At 43.5% G+C, this 26,256-nt stretch overlaps 2 protein-coding genes across 2 annotated transcripts; one reads left to right on the top strand and one right to left on the bottom strand.

The window, feature by feature from the left end:
• Window positions 1-356: 356 nt before the first annotated feature.
• C922_00102 (hypothetical protein) lies at window positions 357-7,639 on the top strand (the record flags this gene model as incomplete). The annotated part of the gene is made up of 9 exons (XM_008815719.1): window positions 357-843; window positions 1,086-1,293; window positions 1,436-1,506; window positions 1,709-1,827; window positions 1,993-2,114; window positions 2,223-5,282; window positions 5,519-5,630; window positions 5,796-6,455; window positions 6,632-7,639. The coding sequence occupies 9 exons, from the start codon at window positions 357-359 to the stop codon at window positions 7,637-7,639; spliced, it is 5,847 nt and encodes a 1,948-aa protein (XP_008813941.1).
• A 1,669-nt stretch (window positions 7,640-9,308) lies between these two features.
• On the bottom strand, window positions 9,309-18,554 carry C922_00101 (hypothetical protein; the record flags this gene model as incomplete). The annotated part of the gene is made up of 1 exon (XM_008815718.1): window positions 9,309-18,554. The coding sequence occupies one exon, from the start codon at window positions 18,552-18,554 to the stop codon at window positions 9,309-9,311; it is 9,246 nt and encodes a 3,081-aa protein (XP_008813940.1).
• Window positions 18,555-26,256: the final 7,702 nt, after the last annotated feature.

Raw genomic sequence — 26,256 nt, 5'->3', positions numbered from 1 at the left:
GCGGGCAAAAAAAAAAAAATCCTTGTTCAGGTGTGCATAAACGTGGGGGAACTTCTACGTCGGGGAACCTCTACATCGGGGAACCTCTACGTCGCGTTTTTCTTGTGCGTACTCTCCTTCTCAATTCAACGTGGAATCGCCATCACTGCGAGAAAATGAATCGTCAGCAGTTTTTCTTTTCCCACTCGTAAACAATGCACAGCATGTGCTAGGGTCTTCAGGGGAGAAAAAATTAACCTTCTGGGCAAAGCGACTGTAGCTCTGATGTTACTCTGCCTACGTCTCATCCCTTGGGTGCAAATTACACGCCGTGCGCACAGTTCGCATTGCAGACGCCATGAGTATACGCTCCCAAAATGGAGACGTCTGCACTTTTCTCCAAGAAAATCACCGTTTTTTGTAAATTCAGAAGAAACATTTTCAACACCATTAACCGAAATGAGGAGACGCCCAATTTGAACACTATCCGTTTGGGCACTTCTGCCCATGGGGAGGGCTATGCCGGAGAAGACGAAACGGGCAGATATGAGGAAGGAGTGGATAGGGAGGCGTATGGGGAAGGCGATAGGGAAGCAAATCGCGAAGCACACATGTGCAAGGAAGAACACATCCGGTACAACCTGATAAGAGAAAAACACCTCTATGGAGTTAACCTAGACGTCGATATTTTTATCCTCAAAAATTATAACATCGTCTTTTTCCTTCACAATGTAATCAACATTTACAACCCTGTAATAAAATCGTTGAGGAGTCTCTTCACGAAGAATGATTACGTCATCACTTGCTCGTCCCTGCATGGGGACTCGCTCATAGTTGTCTTGTATGGATCCGCCCGATGTTCATGTAATGCGAGGGGAGACATCGATTAGGAGAGTGCCACTCGACGGAGCCACTCGACTGTCGCAATCGACGGTCCTCCAACGTGCTGCACAGCAGTACGCACACAAATGCCGCATATCTACGTGACTACTACCTTTGCAATAGTTCCAATTTCGGATAAGCTTCCCCCACCAGTTAAGGGGTTAAATCTAATCTGACACATGCATGGGTAGTACAATTCGGATTCTGTCCCCTCCACCACGCAGGCATACAGATATATTGCACAGAAAGACAAACCCTGAAAGAAGAAATAAAATTAGATGACCATGACTTTTACGAAAAGGTCTACGTTCAGGAGGAGAATAAATATTTCGTGTTGATAACGAATAAACGGGTTCTGAAGGTTCTGGATTCAGAAAAGAAAGCTTTCATTCTGAATATGTATCTGCATCTGGAATATTGCAACATTGCACAGTAATGAATCCGTTGTAAAAGTGAATAAGATAGCTGCACATCAAATGGAGCAAAGATGCTCCTCCTCGAAAGGGAGAAACAGGATTGACACGGTTTCTGTGGAACATGTGCACCTCTCCTCTTCTTATTTATCCCCTTTTAGGTACTACGATTTTTTTCTAATTTTGCGGAAGAGGAAGCTCTTTTTATGGAACTTGGAGCGGACCTACACGGGTGGGCGTTCGCCTTTGTGCACCGCGGGGGAAATTCCTCCCAGCCGCTAGGCAAACGTGAACACGGTTTCATCTGACACAGCTTCGTCTCAAACCGCTTCCTCTCATGACGAATTGAACTAATTACTGATTTCCCCCTCCGCATAATGACGTCTTTCCATGCCCCGCTTCCTCCTTCTCCTCCACCACCCCCCTTTATGTAGGCCTTAAAATGAAAGAGAAGAACCTGGAGATTGACCCAACGGTGCAAGTGAACTGCTTTGGGTTCTGCGAGAGGAACATCCTCATCGGAACATCCGACGGGAGACTCTTCCTAATAAAGGTTAGTCCGTCTATGAGGTGGGATGACCGGGGGGAGCACATTCAACTACGTCCCGCATAGAGCCTAACGTTCCAATGTGAAAATCGATGGAGCGCCCCTCCCCCACTGCTAACTAGTCAAAATAGGTAATCCAAGGGAGATGCCTATTCTGCATGCACATTACAGGACCTCGTAGACAAATGGATAATCAAAAATGAAAATGGAGAAATTCACTTCCACAGAAATATCTCCTACGTGCATTACTATGATGGGTACATAACTACCAAGGATGGAGATTCTCTCAAATTGTAAGTAAATTCTGCGGTGAGAAGCAAACCTGGTCAGAAGTCCACTGGGTTAGAAGGCCACCTGGTGAGCACATCGATGATGTATTACCTTCACACCCCTCTTTCCAGATGGGCTTGCCAATTCAGCGGAGCCAACCTTCCCGCTCACAAACAATTGATCATCAAACTGGAAAAAGACGTGTCTGTCCAAGTCAACATAAGCAAAATAATTTCTCACGAAAAATTCTTCCTCCTGATTGACAAAAGGAACTCTGCCATATATTCTTCAAAAAGGAATAACTACGATGATTTAAGCACCTTCTTTTACACACATAATAGCAGAATAAAAAATATCTTCTGCTGGGAAAATCATATCTTCAGCTTCAGCTACAATGGCAAAGTATTTAATTACCACCTGGATCAGAAAAGAGTGGAAAGGAATTACTGCCTTCATAAATTTCGAGACTCCATTACGTGTGTGAAGTATCTCTACCGAGAAAATGATTTCTTTCTTTTCTGCATTGGATTTACTAATGGGGTTATCTACATAGTGAAGATGAAGCACCTCTTTCTGGACGTTGTGAGCTGTGTAAAGACGAGCAATAATTCGATCGTGCACATTGAGAAAAGCGAAGATTGCCAATACATATGTGTCATAGCGAAGGAGGAAGAGTACGTCTTTTTCCTGTACAGACAGGAGAATTCATTTAAGCCACTGGGATATTTGAAGATTTCCGAAGCGGAGCAGCTGAGGGGCTCCTTCTACTTGCCTTCCACCCGCTCGTTTTACGTCCTGGGGGCGCGCAACCTGATATTCCGGGTTTCCGCAGAGCGGTTGGGGGCACGAATATCGGATGAGTCGCCACACAGATCGGATGAATCGGCGGCACGTATGTCAGAGCAGTCGCCAGACATACCAGGGCAATGTCCACAGTCATCGCCCCAGTCAACCCCCCAGTCGCCGCCACACAGGGCGATCCCGGAAAACTCGTACGACCTGCGCGTCGAGTATGAAATCCTCGATATACAGTTCAACCTCGCGGAGGAGTCCCGTCTGTACGACCCCACGGGGGGCAGAAGCGGAGCGAGTGGCGCATGCAGCAGCGCGGTAATGGACAGAACCGGCTGCCACACGGAATGCGGCCACACCGAATGCAGCGAGAGCGAGGGGAAGTCCCCCCTTGACAGCTCGGCCAGCGACATATCAGAGGAGGAGTACGACAAAATGAATTTCTACAGAGATAAAATGAGCCTCACTAGAAGCACAGAGGAGGAAGAAGAGAATAAGAAAAATGGCGAGGAAAGAAACCCCTCTATACAATTATCCATCTTTAATAACAAAAGGAAGAACCTACAGAAATATATAGAGACACTGTTTAGTGAGTCCGTCATGAACAAGCTGGGAAGAAGACGAAGAAGATATCCCACCTGTTTGAGCATAAATCTCGAGAGAGACAAAAGGAAGGAAGAAGAAAAAGAAAACGCGGAGGAAGAAAAGAGAAATAAGAAAAATAAATTAAACAATGGGAAGAGTCTCAAGATAAATATTTCTTGTATAGCCAAAATGAATGACAATGGATTTGTGCTGACGACTGAGGGGATAAAAAATAATTGCATCTTCTTTTTACGCCTCAATGGGAGGAGCAGTGCCAAATACAAGACGGAGAGTGGTAAATATCGAACGGAGAGCGGGTGGAGAAAAACCATTTTGCGCCCAACCGTGGTGTACAAAATTGCCCGCAAGAACTTCCCTGAAAGGGTGTCCATAGTAAGCATGACGGTGAATGAAGCGAATCACCTACTCTTCTGCTTAACAAACCATAACAACATTTTTGTCTTCTCAACGAAATATTTCTTTCTATATTATCGTGTTAAAATCCCACTGTATGAGAAGGTCCGCGACATTTACGTACACCAAGGGGAAAAGAAAAGACAGTACATTTTTGTTAGTCTGGGAAATAATTACATAAAACTGGACGTTTACTTTTTCTTCGTGCACCTGTTTAATGTGTTAAAGAGATACCATGTGAGTCCGCACCGGTGGCTACAACGCCTCGGAAGAGGTACACAAATGGAGGGAAAATCCACCTGCTCGAAAATGCCACACTTAACGATGGAGTCGCTACACCAATTTTTGATCGAAGAAATTCACGACTATATTGTAGAACAATTTGTGAAAAGGAAAAAAAAAAAAAAAAATATTATTCCTTTCACGTTGGAAGATATCCAATTTGATGTAACCTTCCTGATGCAGCTTCTCCAAAATGAGCAACGAGTGGAAGGAGAATTATCCGGCGACACCAAAGGGGGAGTCCCAAATGAGGGGACAGCCACAGACAACCCTGCAGATGATAGAGGACGCTCCGAACGTAACGACATCATGGACATATGGAACTTCATCCAAAATAACAACAAAGCGGAGGAGAAGGACAAAATTGAAGAACAGAAAAAAAAAATAAACCTCATTTTAAATTACGACCAACGTAACATGATCAGCATCTTTAACACCAATGAGGTGATCAAAGATGAAGACATCCTCTACAGTTTACGCGAAACGAAAGAAGCAAAGGAGAATGAAGAAAATGTAAAGAGGGCACTTTTACACAAAAAAAATATGAACATGAAAATTGAAAAACTCAGAAAGAAGTATATGAAATTTTTTAAAAAAAAAAAATTTCTCATCGATGTGGACATGTCCAAAAAGATCTACAAAAATATCAGGGACAAAATGAAGGAATACAAACGAGTGTTTAAGTATAATCAACAGGAGTATGATGAAAGAATTCGTTATCTTATCCGGACGTATGAGCGATTGGAATTTTCCAGAGAGTCGCTAACTTCCCTCGCACTGGATGGAAAAGAGCCACTAACCATGACGTCCATAAAAATGTACCTGAAAAATCAGCGGATGAACGAATTTGTGAAGAAGAAGAAGAAAAAAAAATTTCGGAAGAGGAAAATGAAAAATGAAGTACAGCTTATGGAACAGGTCAATCACTCCCTCCATCGATTTAACGACACAAGACAGAAAAATCAGAAGCTAAAGGTTCTCAACAATGAAGACAAAATTGAAGAAATATGTCACAAGAAGAAGATTATTAAAATGTACGAAAATGTCCTTGCTGAGCTTGACCAAATGGAGAAGTCTGCAGCGCCGCCGCGGCCCCCCCGCCGGATATCCAGCATAACGTAGGGATTGTCACAACTGCCCGTGGAGGCAGCACAGGGGCGAGGCAACATAGGGGCCAGGTGGCACACGGGAGAGGAATCCTTCACCGACTTCTCTCTCCTGTCCCCTTCAGTGTTACAAAGGAAGGAGAAGGCGCTCGTCCCCCACAGCACAATATGTGCAGTATTTTTCCTCTTCTAATGGTACCCTCTCCCCAGATAGGTACTTTCTGCTTTTTTTCCCTCTCCCCGCTCAGCGAGATAATTCGGGAGTACGAAGATGACAAGAGGAAGCTGCTGCACCAGATTAACTTCATCAAGGAGATGTTCAATGAGGACTTTCGTGCCGTGATGTCACAGATGGAGAAGGTACAGTGGGATGGGAGCAATGTGTGATGAGTGTTTCCACTGTTGGGAGTGTTGCCATTCGTGTCGGTGTCTTTTTTTTTTTCCTTGCGCTGCTTCCATTTTTTGCATTATCACGTTTGACCTCCCCCCCACACACTGCCCCCTTTCTCTTTTCTGACATCCCAGCGAATGTCGCAGATGCACGATGAAGTACTTTTTCTGAGGGAGGCCCTGCAGAAGGAGAAGGCGCCATGCGGGAGAGCGATGAAAGGGGAAGGAGTCGAGCCCCAGGAGGGGGATGCAGGCCCCGCTTCTGCTCAGATGGGAGTCCTCATCCCCGAGATGGCCGCTTCCCCCGATATGGTTACCTCCCCCGAGATGGTCACTTCCCATTCGAAGCAAGTGGCCACCCCGCGCGGGACGGAGAAGGCGCCATGTTCCGTACTGGAGCTGCTTGGCCAGTTCATCCCCAAGGAGCCAAAAGGAACAATGGTGCCGCTAGTAAAAAATATCAATTGTGACTGCATCCACTTTGAAAGGAAAAACAAACATTACAACAAGGAGCAGATCGAAAGACAGCTAGAAGAAATCGGAAAAAAATTTGCTCAAGAGGTAAAGTTGCTGCACATGAAAAAGATAGAAGCCATTCGGATAATAAAATTTATTTCTCTCAAGATTGTCTCCATCGATGAGAAAAATAACATATTAATGGAGCTGCGAAAGAAGGAAGTAAAATTAAGGAAGCAAAGGAAGATGTTCACAAAGGAGTTAAGCAGCGTGGATAATGACATGAACAAATATATGGAGGAGATGCAGATGTTGCTGTATGACTTGGATTGTTACAATGTGAGTGGCACCATCCCGATGTGTGACCGGTCGGGGAGCTTTCCCTCCATAAGGCACAGTGATTAGTTCGCCCTCGAGTGTTAAAACATTACACAGGTTCTATGTGTGTGTCTCTTTCTGTATGCATGTCTGTCTGCCCATGTGTATACACTCCCTTTTTTCACCGCTTAACACAGGAACAAAAAGATAAGAACCTCCAAAGGCTGAAAGAAATGATCGGAGAAGACAGCCTCTGCTACAGGACTCTCATCAAGGGGCTGCGGAAAAACGAAGACGAGGCATCCGACGAGAGTGAAGGAGGGTACGCCAAGGGGGGGGCGCCAGGCGAGGAAGAAGACGGTAGTGAATATCCCGCGAGCGAATGTGCTGAGGTGGGAAAAACACAGCAGAATGATAAGGTGGATCATCCGGATCACACAAATCACTCGGATCAGTCGGCGCCTCTGGAAAAAAATGCATTGAACAAAGCGGACCAAATCGACAAGATAAAGAAAGAAAACATGTCCATTTTGAACGGAATAAACAACATAAAGAGAAATATAGAATATAAAAAAAACGAGCAGAGAAAATTGCTGACAAGAAAAAAAAACATCGAGAAGGAGATCCAGATGTTAAATGAAGAAATGAAGATTCTTGAGGAAGACAAGAAGAAAAATATCTCCCAAGTCAAGTTCTACATCCTTGTAAAAATTTCGAAGCTAAGAAATATAGACTATCTGTATGATAAAAAAAAGTACCGTTTAAATTTGACCAGCAATTGTGCCATCATCAGCAGAGAGCAGTATCGCGACATTATGCACAAAATGGAAACGCTCATGCGCAGGAAGGAGGAACTAACAAAGGTTTATACAGCCCTAAAAAGGGAAAATGCAGAATTAGAACAGGGAAATAATAAGCTCTCTAAAAATATGAAAGATAAGAAGAATTCCCTGAAGAATAAATTAAAAAAGCAGGATTTAATTTTCGACTTTAACGATTTGGAAAAAAAATATCAGGAGAAGAAAAAAAAAGGAATTATACAAGAAATTAAGAATACCGAAATTGAGAATAACAGACATATGAATCTGCTTCAGAAGGAACTCGGGCGGAAGACTGCTCAACTGAATGACGTGCGTAAAGAGAACACACTCCTGCTCGAGAAAATCAACCAGTATATTCAGATGCTCAAGGGAAAGGCAGCATAACAAAAGGATTGGCTAAAAAAAGAGGGGACTGAATTGCAGTGCAAAGAGTTTAGGCAACTCCTCTCTACACCCGTGGGCCTTTCTTTCCCTGGCACGCAGTTTCCCCCTAAGGGAGCGGAGCAGCAAATCACCTCCTATCCATGGCCCCCCTTCCAACTTGTCCATTTTTCATTCATTTTTTTAATTATACTTTTGTAAAAACATTAAGAAGGGATAAAGTTCATTCGATTGATAAGGGAAAAAATAAAAAAAAAAAATAAAAAAAAATAAAAAGGTATAAAAAGGGTAAAGAAGTTAAAGAGGGTAAAAATGGCATGTTCACACCATAAGGCGTGTGGTGCATACATACACAACACGTGCAGTACAGCCGCTTCTCTCACAACTGTGACTTTTTCAAAAATACAAAACAGTGGCTTTTAAAACATAACATAAAAATGACAAGGTGATATGTTACTTTGGGGGTGCGACAGGGAAAAGGCTAATTAAATGAATTAACAAATTAAAACTGCGCCGGTACGTGGGCACATCTTTTTTGCGTGTATCGCTCGGGAGGGGTGCGATGGGGACGTTGTGGCGTTTCGCCTCCCCTCTCTATGTACACATGGCCCCATAGGTGTGGGCTGTCCCTGCGGAGGTTTTTACGCTGGCAGCCACAATTCCACTGCCCCGCAGCAATAAAAAGTATAGGTAGGAAATAAATGTGTAATTATATATTCAGCACATGTGCTGTACCAACTGTGCTGCTTGGCTTCTCTTCTAAAAGGAAAAAAAAATGAGAGCGCTTAAAAAGGTTGCCAACAAGGAGGGGACTCATCGTTTCGTATGGTTAAAAGGTGCAACGCATGCACACACCGCTCATGTGTGATCGGACCGTGTTGTTATAAGGCGCGAGAGGTTTGGACGTTTATACTTTCTTGGTGGAGGTTCCCCTTTGTTATGTGCTGATAGGGCCGAGAAGCCCCTTCTAATAATTCTTCTCCTTCCCCCCCTTCGCGCCATTTATGTCTTCCTCTTTTGGGGGGGGAAGAACACTCCGATGGGAAGCTAATTCAAGTGAGAACACTGCCGATGTTTTATCAACCGTAGGGAGTAAATTAAATCCTAAGAGGAAGATGTTCTTCGCGACTGTTACATAGGCACAATTTCAACTTCATGAGGAGGCAACTTGGGATGACGTGCAAAACGGGGAGCACACAAAAGTGACCCCTAATTTTGCGGTGTGTAAATAAATATCTATATTTTGCTCAGGTCGGGTATTATCTGGAGGAGGAAGGGTTTCCCGTCCCTACGGGTTTTCACACCTCGTATATTAGTTAAATACACATAGACATATTTTTCAGGAGGATCCTTTTCTCCATTTGATGTGCCTTAATGGTATTATGGGGGAAAAGTACTGCCTCGAGAATTTCTTCATTTCCTTATCACACGGGTGTGGTCAGAGGGGAACGAGGCAGACTCGCTACGTTTCACATTGTAAGCAGCTGATTCGTCCACATAACCGTACTTCGCCCGTGGGTAAAACAAAGCCACACTTATGATGCACAGTGAGTACAGGTTAAGCTGCAGAATCTGTGCGATACTTCTTTATGTGTATTTTTGTTTTGTTCTTTTTCCTTCTCTCTTTTTCTCCAGATGGGGTAGGAAGGACTCAATCTGCTCTCTCCCCCTTTTAGCTGCTCCACTCGTCCTCGTAATTCTCCTCATCGACTTCATTCCCGTCTTCGTGGGAGTTGACAAGGTTTTCCTTCTCCTCATCCTCGTCTTCTACAGCCTTAAGCACTTCGTTATGATCGTCATCGTCTTCTTCTGGGTCGTACTCTTCCTCATCTTCCTCCTTTTGTTCTTCTTCATCTTCCTCTTCCTCCTCTACTTCTTCCTCTTCTTCGTTGACCTCATCACCATCCTTTTCTCCATCCTCCTCTTCCTCCTCTTCGTCCTCCTCCACTTCTTCCTCTTCTTCGTCGACCTCTTCACCATCCTCTTCTTCCTCCTCATCGTCCACTTCTTCGTGGCTGACTTTCTGTTTTTTTCTGGCCTTTCTTTGGTCCTCCTCATTTTGATCCTCCTCATCATTTTGATCCTCCTCATCATTTTGGTCCTCCTCATCATTTTGGTCCTCCTCTTCATTGTCCTCATCCGCATCGACGTCTCTGTGCTCTTCGTCTTCCTCCGGAACGTATTCTTCATCATCTTCGCCCTCGTCGCCCTCTTCGCCATCTTCCTCTTCTACCTGCTCCTCTTCCACTTCTTCCTCTTCCTCTTCTACCTCATCTTCTTCCTCTTCTTCCTCCTCTTCATTTCGCTTTTTCCGCTTCCTTTCCTTCTTCGGTTTATGTGCATACTGCTCGTTCATTCCTTCGTCCTCTGCAGCGCCTTCCTCGCCTTCTTCCGCTTCTTCCTCCTCGGCTGGCATGTCATTCTCTGCGGGTTCTTCTTCTTCTTCTTCTTCCTCTTCCTCCTCCTCTTTTAAGTTGGTACAGTTCTCCTGGAGCTTATCCCCAGTGGAAGCATCTGCCGCATCATCTGCATCTGCTGCATTGGCCTCATTCGCCGCTTCTACCACTTCCGCCTCCGCTACCGCATTAGCAGCCTCGCCCCTCCTCCTATTTCCCTCGTGGGTTCTGCCTTCATCCGATTTGGCTAGCTGTGCCGCTGCGCGGTCCCTCCTTTGCGGTGTCTCTTCCTTATGAGGCACAACCTGCTTCTCCTCCTGGTCATTTCGGTTCTTCTCCTTATCGTTATACATTATTTTGTAGGCCTTCTCGTACTCATTGTCCGAGTCATTTTTGGAGAGTCTATTGCTGTATTGCATATTTTCAAGGTACTTCTTCAATTTAAGATCACGCGATTGTCTCCACTTGGTTAGCTTTGCCGTGTCTTCACAGATGCAGAGGTAGTACTTAATGAGACTCACCAGTTTCTTCTTAAAGAGGAGGAAAGCATAATTATTCTCATGAACAAACTCTTGTTTGCTAATGGAAGGTTTGAGCCAATTGGGGACATTCACAATAACGGTGAGGGCATATTTGTACAGATTTCCTTCGTATAATGATGGGTTCGGAGGATATTTCGAAAGGGACAGATTATACGCGGTGTCTATGAATGGCGCATCCAACCGTTTGATTAGTCGATTCTTGTAATAAAGTAAAATTCCCGCCTCACAGATTCTATTAACTTCTATGCTGCTACTCGTGTTGTCATTTAGGAATCCCATCATAATGAACGAGCCGTATTCATAATCAGAGGGAGTAAACAGATAGTGAAACTCAACCATCCGGTAAAGTTTCCTCCTCAGAAAATTGTACAGGGTGTATTTATTCGTATTATTTATATAATACTGATCTGTAATTTTGAGTGTCTCCATGTAGACATTGACATAATTCTCCTTTCGTGTTTTTTCATTTTGTTCATTCTTCGCATCATTGCTATGACGGTTCATCCAATGGCTATTTCCTCTTCTTTTTCCCACTGCGTTTTCGCCTTTTTCTTTTTTATTTTTTGTCTTCTTCATTCGTTTTCCTCCTTCTTTTACGAATGTCGCTTTGGGGGATGGTTGCTGATTTGGCGCTGCGTCTGAGTCTTTCGCGACGGGTGATGCACTCACTTGCGCGTCATTCGTTTCGGGTGTCCTCTCGGGGTTGTTCGCGTCACCTGGGGATTCCCCATTGGGGGTGGCCTCTGTATGGTTTGCCCCATTTGCCATGTTCGCCGCATCCGCCGTGTTCGACGAATCCGCCGTATTCGCTGTGTTCGCCCCATTCGCCTCTTCCCCCTGCTGCGCTTTCTCCACACTGTTCGAATTCTCTGCCGCGTCTGCGTTCTTTTTGCCTTCCTCCTCGTCGTCCTCCTCTTCCTCTTCCTCACCGTCCTCATTGTAGTCGTCCTCCTGTGCGCTATCATCCGTTTCGTTCCTATGTACATGTTTGCGCTTTTTCACTTCTTGCGATATGCCGTACTCTAAGGCTTCTTCCAGTTTTTTCTTCTGCAGCTTTGTGAACCCGTTTTCATCCACTTCGCTGTCATCTTCCTCATTCGTTTCGCCTTCCCTGGCACTAACCTTGGCGTTGCTCTCAATCGTATGGGAAGCACCGTCACTAGAGGGGACAGCACCCACTGGTCCAGAGCCATCTCCTTCGTTTGAAGCCTCTCCACTGTTACCCTTACTTTCCTTTATATCACCGTTACTACTCGCTTCAGTTGCGCCATGGACCTCCAGATTGTCAACACAGACCTTGTCACTACTACTAGCAGGAACCTCTTCCTGTAATTCGTTCTTCACGTGGAGTTTCTCGTTAGCCATTCCATCGTTGTTCAAATCGTTGAGGATGCCACCCTGGTTGGTATTCTCATCTCCGTCTTTGTGTGTGCTTGGGTCGTTACTACTAGGGGAGAGTACCGTGTCGTCCTTACTGGGTAGGTCGCCTACTGCTTTCCTCACTTCATCGTCCACTTCTTCCTTCACTGCTACAGGTGAATTTGTGTCCTCTCCTTTATCTGCTTTGTCTGATTTGTCTGATTTCTCTACTTCCTCCGCTTTCTCTTTCTTTTCCACTTCTATGCCACTTTTCCCATTCTTCATGGCTCCCTTTTTGAATTTCCTTCGCCCCCTTGGCTTCTTCCCCTTCTGGGTACCAGTGGAAGACGTGCCGGTGGCATCTCCTGCTGCGCCTTTCGCAACGTGGTCGTCTCTCCTCATACACGTCGGTATCAGCAAAGTGTTCTGGAGAAAGATATTCGTACTTCTCCTCAGGTAGAGCCAATACAAATAAGTAGACAAGCAATAGTCAATACTATCTTTGGGATGATCCCACAAAGGGAAAATGGGACTAACGTTGTACTTCTCCTTCGATATGGTCGGATGCAAATGAGAGTTGTATTCGAATAAATTCATCTTCTTCAAAATGTCATTGCTGTGCTGAAATTGTTCATTTTCGTAATACTTACTTTTGTTACTCTTTGGGGGGGATGACTTTTTTGGCCCTCGTAGTTTCGGTTCATCCTTCCGGTTCGCTGTTGTGCTCGCATCTGCATCATTGTTTGCTCCTCCCTGAGGAGGGGAAGCCGACGAACCGTTGGAAGTATCAACCTTGGGGCACTTTTCGCTCACCTCGTCCTTTTGTCCACCATCCTTAGCAGTAGCTTCACCGGTGTCACCAAATTGGGCGACACCACCATCGTTGTTCTTTCCGTCGGACTTTTTATTCTTGTCGTTTTCCTCCTTGACATTGCCGTTTAGACTATATTGCTGCTCATCCTTAACCCCTGGTGTGCAGCTCTTCTCTCCCACCTGGAAATCCTGCTCATCCTTCTTCTCAGCATCTGTGTTCGTCCCATTATTAACGACAGGAAGACGACTCACACTATGGTCTACCTTGCTCCTTTTATATTTTTCCTTTTCCTCCTCGTGCTGATCGAAATGAGGCTTTCGCTTAACTTCTCTGTTGCTCAGTTTAATGTCCTCGATGCAGTGGAGTTTTCTGGAAGAGTCTACCCCGCTGGCAGCCCCGTTCGCCGCTCCCTTCGCGGCTCCTCTTCTCTTTTTTCTACACTTAATTTCGTCAATGCTGAGGGGGGAGCTGCTCAGGTAAATGTTATTATTCGCGGGGGAAAATACAATAAAATCCATGTCGTCTCTAAAATCCCAGTATAATAACCTAGTACCGCTATACGTCCCAAGGATGTTAATCTGCTCCGCTAACAGACTGGGGCTATTGAATGGCGTATAAGACATAAGCAACTTCTGATGATGCCTATGCTCTGACTTGTTGGCAATGTTTCTGTTTATCAATTCTTTATTGGGTAACTTCCACATGCACAGAGGGGTGGCTAACTCTTTGGCGTCACAGTGGTTCATTAACTCTAAGGAGAGTAATCCGATCCCGATGGTGTTTATAGTCCTTGACATAATGGCACAACTGGAGGAGATACGAGCAAATGACATTTTGAATCCTATGCCATATTTTATATCAAACAGTCCATTTGCATTTTCGTTGTAAAAATATTCTTGGTCATAATTCTTATGATAATAATGGTCATTGAAGGAGCATTTTTTCTTCCTCCTTTGGTTTCCCCCCTGGGGAGTTGCTTCATTGTTGTTTTTCGTCGTCCCGGCTTCTTCCCCAGTGGGGTTATCATTATTATTATTACTGTTCTCTCCTGTGCCGGGTTCCTGCTGTATCTTCTCCGCACATGGAGTATCCCCACCACCAGTCTCACCGCCATCCTCCTCATCGGAGTCGTCAATTCGGTGGCTACTCACAAAATCGCTATTGGGCAAGTTGTGCTTCTTCACACTTCCCCCCATGCCCGTCTCATTATACAAGCTGTTGCTATCATAGCTACGATAGTTTCCGTATAGGCGTAGAATTCTATTCATGGCGTTGAAGTCGAGGCCCTCTCCATCATCCTGAATGGACAGCATCCCGTCATGTTCGGGGGTCAACTCATATTTTATAAAAACATTCTCTGCTGGGTTTAAAGCATGGACGCAATTATCAACCAAATTGGCAAATGCACCAAAAAGCCATTTTTGCAGAGTGCAGAAGCTGTAGAGGAGGCTAATCGAATGTGTGTCCCTGAAGTAGTACAGTGGCATCTGCGTGGTGGATATTTTTTCTCTACACGTATCATACTCATGGATTCTAAGGGGGTTGTCTCCTGTGAGGGATAATAACCAGGCGTCTCCAAAAATGGAGTTCTTTTTAAACCCCCCCTGGATGAAGATACAAGGAACGGGATTCTTATTCGCTCTGCCGAGTACATTCTTTGATTCGAAGAAGCAGCCCACATGTCTCTGTCGTGCATTATAGATGAATTCTTCATTGTATAACTTCCCCCTTAGGAGATACCACCTCTTCTGAGAGAAGAAGTAGACATAGATTTCGTCACTTGAAACGATTTTCAACTTATTGTCTTTGTTGACGTAGGTTATTCCGCTGCATAGCAGCATCAGCTTCTCAATCGTCTTCGGTTCTGCGTTCTTAAAATCTTGATGCCTTTGAGTTATGAAGATACTAGTATAGTTTGACCTACAGCCAATCTTCCCATCGTATATCTCCCTCTTCCATTCCCCCGTTATTTTTACTCTCTTAAGGAGGTTATTCGCATTATCGTTTTCATTATCGGTTGAGTCTTTATCATCACTCAAATTGAAAGAGGCGTTTATGGATGGGTTGATGGATGCGTTTGGGATGGAATTCTCCCCCAAGCCATTATTCATTAGATTTTTTAAATTCTCGCAGGTACTGCTCTTATCTATGGACAGACTCGTCGCTAAATGGTTCTGATAAAACTGCTTCTTATTTCCCTCGTTGGTGTTACTACCCCCGGGGGGGTTATTCGCAGCAGCATGGACATTCCCATTGTTAAAGGAATCAGCGTGCATTATGTCAACCGCGTTGTAGAGCGTCCCTTCCATGGAGCTGGAGTTATTATAGATAAAATTTCTGCAGGCACCTCCGCTGGTGGGTACTCCTCCCGCTCCGCCGATGTTGCCGCTTACCCCGACGCCTACCCCGACGCCTACCCCGACGCCTACCCCGACGCCTACCCCGACGCCTACCCCGACGCTTACCTCTGCTGCATCGGCAAGCGGGGTGGTAGCAGTAGTAGTAGCATTATTTGTGGCAACTGGTCCTCCCCCGGTGGTTATCGCGCTGGAAGTGGAGGCAGGGTTCAGACGGAAGGTCCACATGTCGTCAAGTAGCTTCCTCTCACGACAGTTCTTATTCGAATCAAAGTACTCTCCACCAAAGAGACACAAAGTATTCGTGTCGGACCAGACGAAATTCATGCCATATCTTCCAATTGGAGACTCTTGAGTGGAGTAATTGATTCGGACCCACATGTTTATTTGGAATAGGAATATCCACATATCATTCAGGTTAACAATATTATTGTTGTAGAGGCATTTCCCTCCAAAGATGATTACTCCCTCGGTTAGATTAGTTCTCTCCCCTCGGACGTGTTCACTTTTCGCTGGGTATACCAATGAACAGTGTTGATCCCTAGGCAGGGGAATCTTCCCTTTCGTAATTCGTTGGCTCCATTTCCTGGTCTCCATATCGAGTGTGTAAATATCATTAAAGTAGGTACTCTCGTTACTACCGCCGAAAAGGAAGACAGCTAGTCCGGTTTTCAACGAGATCAGGTGTGTGGTGTGGCCATCTCTTTCTTCGGGGTAATTTCCACCAAGTGGCAATAACTTATAATTGTAATAAATGAGACTAAAGGTGAGTGTATGATTGAATGGCACCTTCTTGTGCTTGCTATTTGTCCCTCCGAACATGTATAATTTATTCCCAAACTTGACAATACTATGTCCATAGAGGTAGGCGTGTGGTGATTCGTTCATTATTTTAAGCCACTTGATTCTACCGAAGACGGACGATATAAGCATATTCTTAATATTATTCATTTTGTACGTTTCAATGTTTTTCTTGATTACCTTCATGAGCTCTTCCTCATCATCCGAAACGCTTGCCCTGTTGTTGAGCGGGTGACACTGCATGTTGAGGTTCCTCGACATGCAGAGATAGTCGTGCGCAGTGAGCCCGCCACCTTTCTGGTTCATCATCCCTGCGCTGCCCAGTCCCACGCCGCTCACCCCGCCAAGGGAGGTCATGCCATTGTTGAACGGACCCTCTGAACGGATATTTAAGAAGTTATTCATGCTGGGGGGGGGAAGAAGCCCCTTCTTTTTATTCATACTAATAAGATTGTTACAGGCCAAGGCGTAGTTGTCGCTCCCCTTGGCATACTTGAGCAGGTTGTTTAAATCAGCCTGCGTTTTAACGTTACTTAGGAGTTTCTCAGTGTCGATATTGATTCGGTCGGCACTCCGTGCGTTGGCGCTGCCCCCGTTAGCGATACTGTTATTGTTATTACTGTGATTATTACTGTGATTATTATTGTGATTGTTATTATTATTGGCCAAGCTGCTGTTCGCTACATTGGAGAGGATACTCGAATAAATATGATTGTTCAGCAGAGCACTATTCAGATTTCGGTGGTTAAACAAAACATTAGGAATATTATTAACACTTGTGTTGTTAGAGTTATGATTCACGAAATCATAGGATGATTTACTCAATCCGAAAGCTGCCTCGATTCGTGCCAAGCCAGAAGCATCCGGAACAACATTTCGATTGGGATCCTTCTCCAATTTCCTTATTATGTCATGTAGAATGTCGTGGCCTACTACTGCACCGATGTATGCATAGATCTTCCCATGAGGTAATTCGTTGTTTAAAAAATCGGTCACTATCCCCCTTATGCACACACGCTGATCTGGAGTAGTAATATTATGATTCGCCAAAACTTCGAGCAAATTGAATAGGGTCGGTCGATAGCCGAAATTTTCATTGTATGACGGCTGTTGCGGTTTGGGATTATTATATAGATGGTTACTGTTTGGATGTGTATTCTGTCCGTCCTGCGAGTTCTGCGGGTTCTGCCCATTCTGCGCGTTGTACAAGGGGTCGCCACCATGCTGCTGACTGCTAAGTGGCTGACTGTTATGCGGCTGACTGCCATGTACGTGGTTAACATTTTTCTGCCTGTTGGTACACCCCAGTTTGTTATTCTTCATGTGTTCACTGTTAAGGTTAGACGATCCCTGGGCGTTGCCGGACCCCACCCCCGATGCAGCCAAATTGGCCGATGTCGCATTGAGCACATTTTTGTTGTTCACACTGCTGGCATTGGCCCCACTGATATTGGTCCCACTCACATTTGCCGCGCTGATATTGGTACCGCCTACATTTGCCCCTCCACTGCTGTACAGCTTACTACTCTTGTCCTCATAATTAGCACCGTGATACGGTAGCAAATGCGACTTGTGCGAGTGGGTCGCATTCATCTGATTCAACCTTATCTGTTTGGTGTGTTGCACCCGCTGCAGGTGGTGGTGAGTCGAAGGGGCGTTATTATTACTGTTACTGCTATTCTCCTTCGACTGAGTAGCAGGGGACAAATTGGTGGAGGGCACAATGTGGGTTACCACATTGCTCGTACCGTTGCTTTGGTTTAAATTGCAGCTAGACTGATTTATCATTTTATTGGTCTTCTTGTTGCACACTGTGGAGTTATAGTTATTGTCGTTATTTTCAAAATTCTCAAAATTGCTCTTGGGATTTTTAACTAGGTTGGTGATTGGTCCCTGCTGCATGCCAGGTGAGGACATATGCCTGACGTTGTTGTAGCCGTCGACGCCAACGCTGCCAGCACTGCCAACACCGCTAACACCGTTTGCGCTGCTGCTCAGGGCGCTGATGGCCGCATTCGCGCCTTTGTCGCAATTGTTTATGACTGTGGAGGGGGAGGTATCCACGCTGTTGCTCTCTGCGGTGGCAGAGTTGTTGCTGCTCACTCGTTTGAGTCTGTTGCTGTGGCTTGCGGTGTTAATGCCGCTGTGGCCGCTATGATCGCCTTGGCCGCCAATATTAGCAGCGCTGGCGCTTGGAGCCCCGTTGCCACTGGGCTGGCTTCCGCTTGACAAGGTTTTGTTAAAATGGAACAGCTGCTCCAACCAGTCGGCAATCTTCGTATTAAAGATGCGCGTACCAGTGTTAATGTCAATGCCCTTCTTCGTTATGCTCACTCCTATGCATTTGTACTCCTCATTTAATTTCTGCACATGTAGGGTAACACCATCACTATTTTCAGGGATAAATATATCATACACTTCGGAACTTTTTTTATCATTGATGGCTTTGGAAGGATCTAATATGAAGTAGATTCCTGAGTCATTTTGCAAACATTTGATTAAATCTAAGTTGTAATTGGAGATGTTAAAATTTGTACTCATTTTATATTTCCCTTCTCTTATCAGTTGGTTGTTATTGTTTACTTGCTTTCGTAGTTGCGTTTCAGAATTGTTTGTGTCATCAATTTTTGATCCATTTATTTTATTCATTTGAGAGTGGTCGTCCGCCTCATTTGAAACGATTCGTTTATGCCACCCCGGCGTTGGCTTGCGCGATAGGGCTGTGTGTAATGAGGATATTTATGTACACGTGTGTATATACAGATGCGTATATAACGTATTCGTGGCTGTGGTGGACTCCCTTACCAATTGGCAGATTCGAAACAGAGTTCAATCGGTCGCGCACAAGAGGTTAACAAATTGTACTTCTCTGTATGCACCGATGAGGGGGGGCCCGCAAACAAAAAGGTCACATACGAAATATGCGCAATGGGCAGAACTAGACTTGAGTGTGCATACAAAATGTGCCCTGTTTTACAAACTGGAGGGATAAAAAAAAAAAAAAAAATTCAAAACTTTGTGGAAATATGAGGCACTCCGCGCCTGGTTGGTTCGGCCGCGCGGGTGGCCGCTTATAAGCCGCACGTACTTGCAAGTGTTTCTCACACTTTTCGCGCTTTTCCCAGTCTGCCTCCTTTTCACGTTTTCCCAAAACAAATATCACAACAGGGGAAGGGTGGGCAAAAGAAAACGTATATCACAAGATTTAAAAAAAAAATGGCTATAAACAGGCACATTCCTCGTGGTAAAAAAATGACATGCAAGCGGTGACACGCTAATACAACACAATGGTCAATTTTAGCGTTGAGAGGAGGAGAGAAGAAGGGGGGATTAACATATAGCATACGTATAAATGTACCTTTTAACGTACATAGGAAGAACGCGCGTATGGGGACAAATACATATAGACGCAGCACAAATATATACGCACCAACGCTCGAGGGAGGTGAGGACACATATATACATACAATTATGTACATATGCTGATCTGATGCGCTGAGTGAACAATTTTACGATTTGGCTTCGTCAAGCACGTAAATGTATGCAGCATGAACATTCAGTATTGAAATAAGACATAATTCGGGGGGAAAAAAAAGAGGGAAAAAAAGAAAAAAAAAGTGAAAAAAAAGTGAAAAAAAGTGAAAAAAAAAAATACCTTTTCCTCACGCTGCAATATTTATACGCTTAACAAAAATTCCAGAGTTCGCTCCCGAACATGCGTATATTTACTTTGTGCATGTTGTAATTTTTTGCCCTCTTTTTTTTTTTTTTTCCTTTCTTTTCTGAACTTTATTCTGTTTCAAAATATACACGCGTGGAAATACAGTTTAAAAGTGGCATAAATGCGTATGTAACAAAATTGAGATTATCAAAATGGGAACAGAGCAGAAGGGGGGCCTTCGTGAGGAGCGCGCTTTGCACAAGCGTAAATCAAACTGGGGAAATGACACTGCCGGGGATGGGGGGGAGAGGCGTGCACAAATGCATAAATACGTACTTACGTACACCCTTACGAATGCATAACTACATGTATACAACCCCTACACCTTAAGGTGTATACATTCAATTCGTACGTACGTAGTTACGCATACACGCTTACGTACATGTGCACGTGGAGGAAAATAAATACAGACGTGCACAGATATACAATTGCCTGGGCAAGCGAATTGTTCAATTTAAAAATGAAGTGTCAACTTTGATCATTCACGCGCTTAACTTCGTAATAAGGGGGCACCGCGATGGGGGCTTGCGTGCTTGTGGGGAGGGTGTGTTGACTGCTGGGTCAAACTATGCATACGTTGTGGATAAGTGCGCGCAAAGGTTGTCACTTCCGCGTCGCAGCTACACGTCGGGGTTACACGCCGCAGTTGCATGTACAAGTCAGGCACAAGTGAGAAAAATGGGATGCGCTGACACCATCGTATTTTTCTCCTTCTCGGGACGCATATTCGCTCAGTGCGATGACTGTTGCAACATATGTACGCGTCATACGTCACACGTCATACACTTACGCGCGCATGTACACGTATAATCCCAAGTGCACAAACAGTACGTGAATATATGCAAATATATCGACGTACTTGAAGCGAAGCGCCTCCTTCCTTAGAGGTACCAAACTTATACATACCTATGCGGCAGGACATACTTTGGCTGAATCGCACAATTTTCGCGTTTGACGGGGTAATGATAGGCATTAATTCGCACAAAATATCATTTAGGGGGAAAATGAAAAGAAGGAGAAGAAAAAAAGAAAAAAAAGGAAAATAAAGGAAAAAATGAATAAAAAAAAAAAGAAAAAGAAAACGTGGGGTGCGGGTGAAAAAATTAAAGTGGTAAAAATGTAGATACTTCAAAAACGTATCAGGGGCAACTGTGCATTGTCGAATTGCAAGTGGCTAAATGGAGTCAAATGCAGTCATGGACCGGTGGGTAGGTAAATGAAAGGATGGTAAAAAAGTGGCACATAAAAAATACGCATAAGGGCGCATATTTACATAAATGCATATAAACATAAGCGCCCAACGCATGCGCGTGTACCTTGGCCGCATTTACACGCGTTACGTAGACGTATTACAGGAGCGCACATGTGAACCTACGTGCTCCTTTCGCAAAACAGTTAAAAGAGAACACCATGTGCTTCACAGGATGTGCCCTTCGAACGTGTATCATGGGAAAAACAACGTGGAAAAAAAAAATCCATAAATATAGCAGTTGAGCGAAAAGACTTCTGGAGTTGAAAAAGAGAAGGCATTTTCTTATCATTTAATTTTACAAAATCTCCTACTCGAGTGGGTAACCCTGAAATGCAACATATAATGTGGTGTTTTGGGGTAACCCAAGGGAAAACTGCACATTCGCGTAAGTCATGCGTATAATGCAAAATGGATATAATGTATATACAATATATATTATATGTAGGGGCACATGTAAAAGGTATACAAACATAGGCGCAGCGCAACACAATACGATGCGTACAAACATAACTCACATGAAAAACATGGTAGCGCAGGCAAACGTATCATGGGCGCAAACACAGCGTAAAAGCGCACAAATTACGCAGTATACAAATATATATACATTATTACATATATTTCATGCAATAATATGGTGATGTAAAAAAGTTCCTATTCACGCGTAATATAGGTGAACATAAAATTTTTTCAAGTTTGTCAATACGTACGTACTTTTTCCATTTCCGTAAACTCCTCATTCAAATTCGCGGTCATTCAATTTCGTATTTTTATTTTGTTTTATTTTATTTTATAATTTCCGCTTAAGATATAAAAGATGCAATTTTTTAAAAAATTGCTATTTTTCTCTTATATACAATACAAAATATATACATTGGAAATTTAAAAAATATGCTGACATGAAAGTGGGGTAAAAAAATATCAAGTGGGAAAAATATTAATTCAGGAAAAATATTTCTCACCCTGCCAATGCGCATTGTTATACATACGTATAAAAATATGCGTTGTGTTTAACGCGTTATGCTTATTGCTATATTCTTTATTGCGTTATACACTTATGCGCTAAGTCACTGTATTTTTATGTATGCATTTTTTGCTTTTTCACCAACCGATGTGGCAGTCCACATACGCGAGTGGACATAGTGCGCCTTGAATATTTTTAATCTATGCTTGGACTTTCTTTTTTTCTCTTTTGCCCCGTGCACATGGGAAGCCGTCCGAGCGGGTTTACATATAAATATTACAATTGCAAATTCAATGTATGGATTTACTTATACATTTCGCGTAATATATGAATGACGAAACGCATAATATTATCGTCATGTTCAAACGAGCTATTTAATATGGTGTACGCATTTGCGCATTGTATAAACCTCTTGCCTCATGGCGAAAAAAAAAAAAAAAAAAGAAATCACCCGCTGGGCAAAAGGTTACGTCATCAGATGATCGGCATTTTTATATATCGTTATAATCATTTCAGTGGGAGGGGGTTAACTTTGTTCCTTTTTTCTTTTCTAATTTACATGATGCATTTTGTGTAGCAAGGGATGGGTGGGGACATTCATCTGCCAACAATTGCTCACGTATTGTATTATACTATTTTTTTTTACTTCTGTTTATCTTTACGTTTGCTGATGTTCATGGCATTTTGTGGATCCTTGCTTGCTAGTTTGTTCAGTGGAGGTCTGGCGAGAAAAATATTCACGGCTCGGCGCCCGGGAATATATGTACATACCGTATGAACATGTATGCGCAAGTATGCATAATTTGCTCATCGCGCCCTGGCGGTTTTGCTTTGAGCACGCATTTATATGGGTACACGAATAGACGAGGAAGAAAAAAGGTGCCTATTATTTTCTACCCTTTTTTCTATGTACAGGCGAGGCAAGGGTCAAGTGGGAACGTGCATATGTTTATATTTGTACTTGCGCTTATGCGAATGGCTCTGCATCCGGAGAGTTTGCCACCCAAATGTGCACTAAGTATATCTTTCATTTTTTTTTCCCTTTGCATTTTAAATTCATTTTTATAGTCCTTTTCGCACAATTTTCACTATTTTTCTTGGGCTGCTATATTGCCCCTTCGGAAAAATGGAAAATTTCCCTGCTCTTAATTTAACAATGTGACAAATGAGGTTTGCATACGCGCGTACTGGACAGATTACACCAGTTTAAATCGCCCCCCCCTCCATGCGTATGCGAAAGGTATTTGTCCTTTTCACCCCCTTCCGTGCCCACTGCAGTCTAACGTTACATGCAAGCATTTGCAGTTCGAAAAATGTTGCCTAGACGGCGAAGGGATGTGATGTTAAAAATGAGAAGGCAAAGCCGGAAAAGGGGAAAAAAAAAAAAAAAAAAGAAACCCCATTTTGCGTTAATTTTCCGAACATAAGAATTCCCATGTAGCCTATACCTCTATTTTTAGTTCTCCTTTTCCGCGTCCAGTTACGCCAGAATGCACTGTACAGTTGGCCACATATGTGCTGTACGCAGAGTTACAATGCAACAAAAAAGACATGTTCCATGCAGCATCGCGAAGGAATGCAAAATGGAAAGAAAGAAGCTCTGTGCGTCTTCCGTACGTTCAAACTGTGTAGGTATTTAATATATATAAAAAAGGATACGCGGCCGACGCATCTTTTTCATTTTTCACATTTTTTTCCGTCTTAATGCCCGTCCGGTAAATCTCATAGACATGTTTTAATTTCCTATCCCCAAATGAAAGCAATGCTCATATTCATCATTTTTGCGCGTTAGAAAAAATTGCCTAGCCATCCCTCCTGTGCAGAATTAACCGTCTGCATAAAGGTATCAACCGTTCGGCGTACGCGGGAAGGGGAATAGCCAAATGAAGCTACGCCTCTGATCTGATTGCATGGATTTCATTCCCCCTCAAAGGAACAAAAGTAAAATGGGGGAAAATGTTTAAGGGGTAGGAAAAATTGTCATAAAAAAATGAGGTCACAAAAATGAGATGATAAAAATGGATTTCCTTTTCTTTCCTATTCGTCCACATCCTCCTCTTCCATTTTTGTTCCTCTTTCTCTTCTCTTTTTCTTTTTTTTTCCCTTTTGGGGGGTTACCGTCCCGAGTGCATATACCAAAGTAGGCGCAAAATTTTGAGCAGTTCCCAGCTGTCCGTTTATGCATACATAAATTAACCCCCTTCATATCCAACGAGGAATTATGGAGGGTTAAAAGAAAAAAAAAAAAAAAATACACTGCTATGACAGGTGGTACAGTAGGCAGAAATGGAGGTGGTGAGACTTTTCTATCCTTACTGGTAGTAAGACTCTCTTCTCTTCCGTTTTTCGATTCGTTCCTTGCGTTAGTGAATTTTTACTTATTGAATTCGTGTCCCCCACATGGAGACGGTCTTTACGAACATGTAACAAAACATAGAGGACTATCATTGAGCTGGGAGTGCCACATATACCTCCTCGAGGATATGTTCATTTTCTACATTTTTACCGACCCATTGTTTTATGCACTTTGGTACCCAGCTAACGAATCCGAATGGATTTCTTTTTTTTAATGACTGATATATTTCTGCCCTTAGACCCGTAATTTTTTATGCCCCTAAACACTTATGGCATTTTTTCTCCTCCCCTTTACCGGAATTTTTTCTTCTTTGCTAAAATTTATATTTTTTTGTGCCTTTTTCTTTTCTTTCAAATTATGTTTCTTCCCCTATTCAGTGACTCCCATTTGTTCATTCCCAGCCATCTGCGTCTGTTTCCTTTTTTCCACTTTTCACATTAGGCGCAGTGACGAGGGTTAACGCCTCGAGGGGAGGATTACTTCAATTATGTACTTGTGTGAGCATTCAGTGATTTTTATATTTTATATATCTTATTTTGATCTTTTTTTTTTTTTCTTTTTTCCGTTCCTACTTTGTCAAACGGGAACGTGTGAATGGTGAGAACTTGGACAAGCTCCGCTTGGGGCGCATTCGTATGCACACGTCCGTATTGTAATTTAGGACGTCCCCATTTTCTCAATTTTTCGTTTTAGAGGGAAAAAATTATCCAAATGGGGGAGGCACACAGTGCAGTAAGTATTTGTCGGTCGGTCCGTCTTTTTTTTTTTTTTTCCTCCCCGTGGGTAATAAAGCATCCACTCAGAACGGCTGAAAAAGTTGTTTCATTCTGTTTCGTAACCATTTGAGGAGGTGTCTTAGGATTTATGAAGCCACACTGAACATGTGCGTGTGTGTCTGCTCGGAGGCGTATACATTTTGACACGTTTTCCCTTAACAATGACCCTCACCAAATTGGCTTCCTCATCGAAAAAAACGTTTTTAATGAATGCCATGGGAAAAAATGTGCCAATTTTTAGGACGGCGAAACAAGCGCAAAACATCCTCACGACCCGAATGTATGCATAAGAACGATTAGACATAAAATGGTCGACTTGTTTCATTCACCAGTTGCGCGTGAATGTTAATTACGCGTATACTAAATGTGTGTGGGGGGAGATAAAGTAAAAAATTACGGTGGCCTCTTATTTTACCCCCAGTTGGTAACATAGCAATTGGCGTAAACAGGCATAAAGAGGTATAAGCGCACTTACGCAACTGTTCCCATTTCTTTAACTTTGTGCGTTATCAAATGGAAAGGTGATCATTTGGGATGCGCATATGGCGCTTGGGGACAGTGCGTCCAATTTGTGGTTAACATGATGGGTATAACTCAAAAAAAAAAAAAAAAAAAAAAGGGGAAGGCAGCGGTGGATAAGAGAAATCGTCGATGCGTTTTACATCCATAGAAGGAACAGACGCGAAGAATTATTCTGCCATTTTAAATGTACAAATGTGCAAATCTTGGTGCTGCAAGGTTTCGAATTTTTTTTTCCTTTTTCCCCCCTTGGGATGCTTCGCTTCCAAAGGAGCAAAGAGAAACTTCCCCCACGGTATATACGTCCCCGTGACCTTCGCGATGAAATTGGAACAACTTTGGGGGGCATCCCCCCGCGCAACTTCCCTGCACGCGCCAATTGCCTGAAAGTCCTTTTTCCCCTTAGCAAAATTACCAACAAATTGGGGAAGAAATGCCGCGCATTTAGCCAATTTTATGTCACGCCAACGCATTAATTGCTGCTATCTATTTTGTGTTTCTACAAATAAAGCGGTGAAAGAGAAAAAAAAAATGAATGAAACATTCTCCATAAGAGGGTCCAGGTAAATTATATACAGCCAGGGAAGGACTAATTTTCCTCGCCCTTGCCCTATGTGCAGCGACAGATGGGATAAGTCATTCGGGCGTATACATATAAATAGCCTGAACACAACGGCGGAGAGAAACCACGCGCGAAAACACCGTGGTGCTTACGAGGTACTCGTTCCCCGCCCCTCTGCGCAACCGTTGTGTCACGTATTTAATT

Source organism: Plasmodium inui, assembly GCF_000524495.1.
Source record: "Plasmodium inui San Antonio 1 unplaced genomic scaffold supercont1.1, whole genome shotgun sequence".
In the NCBI taxonomy this organism is placed as follows: Eukaryota; Apicomplexa; class Aconoidasida; order Haemosporida; family Plasmodiidae; genus Plasmodium; species Plasmodium inui.
This window is presented reverse-complemented; position numbering and strand designations above follow the sequence as displayed.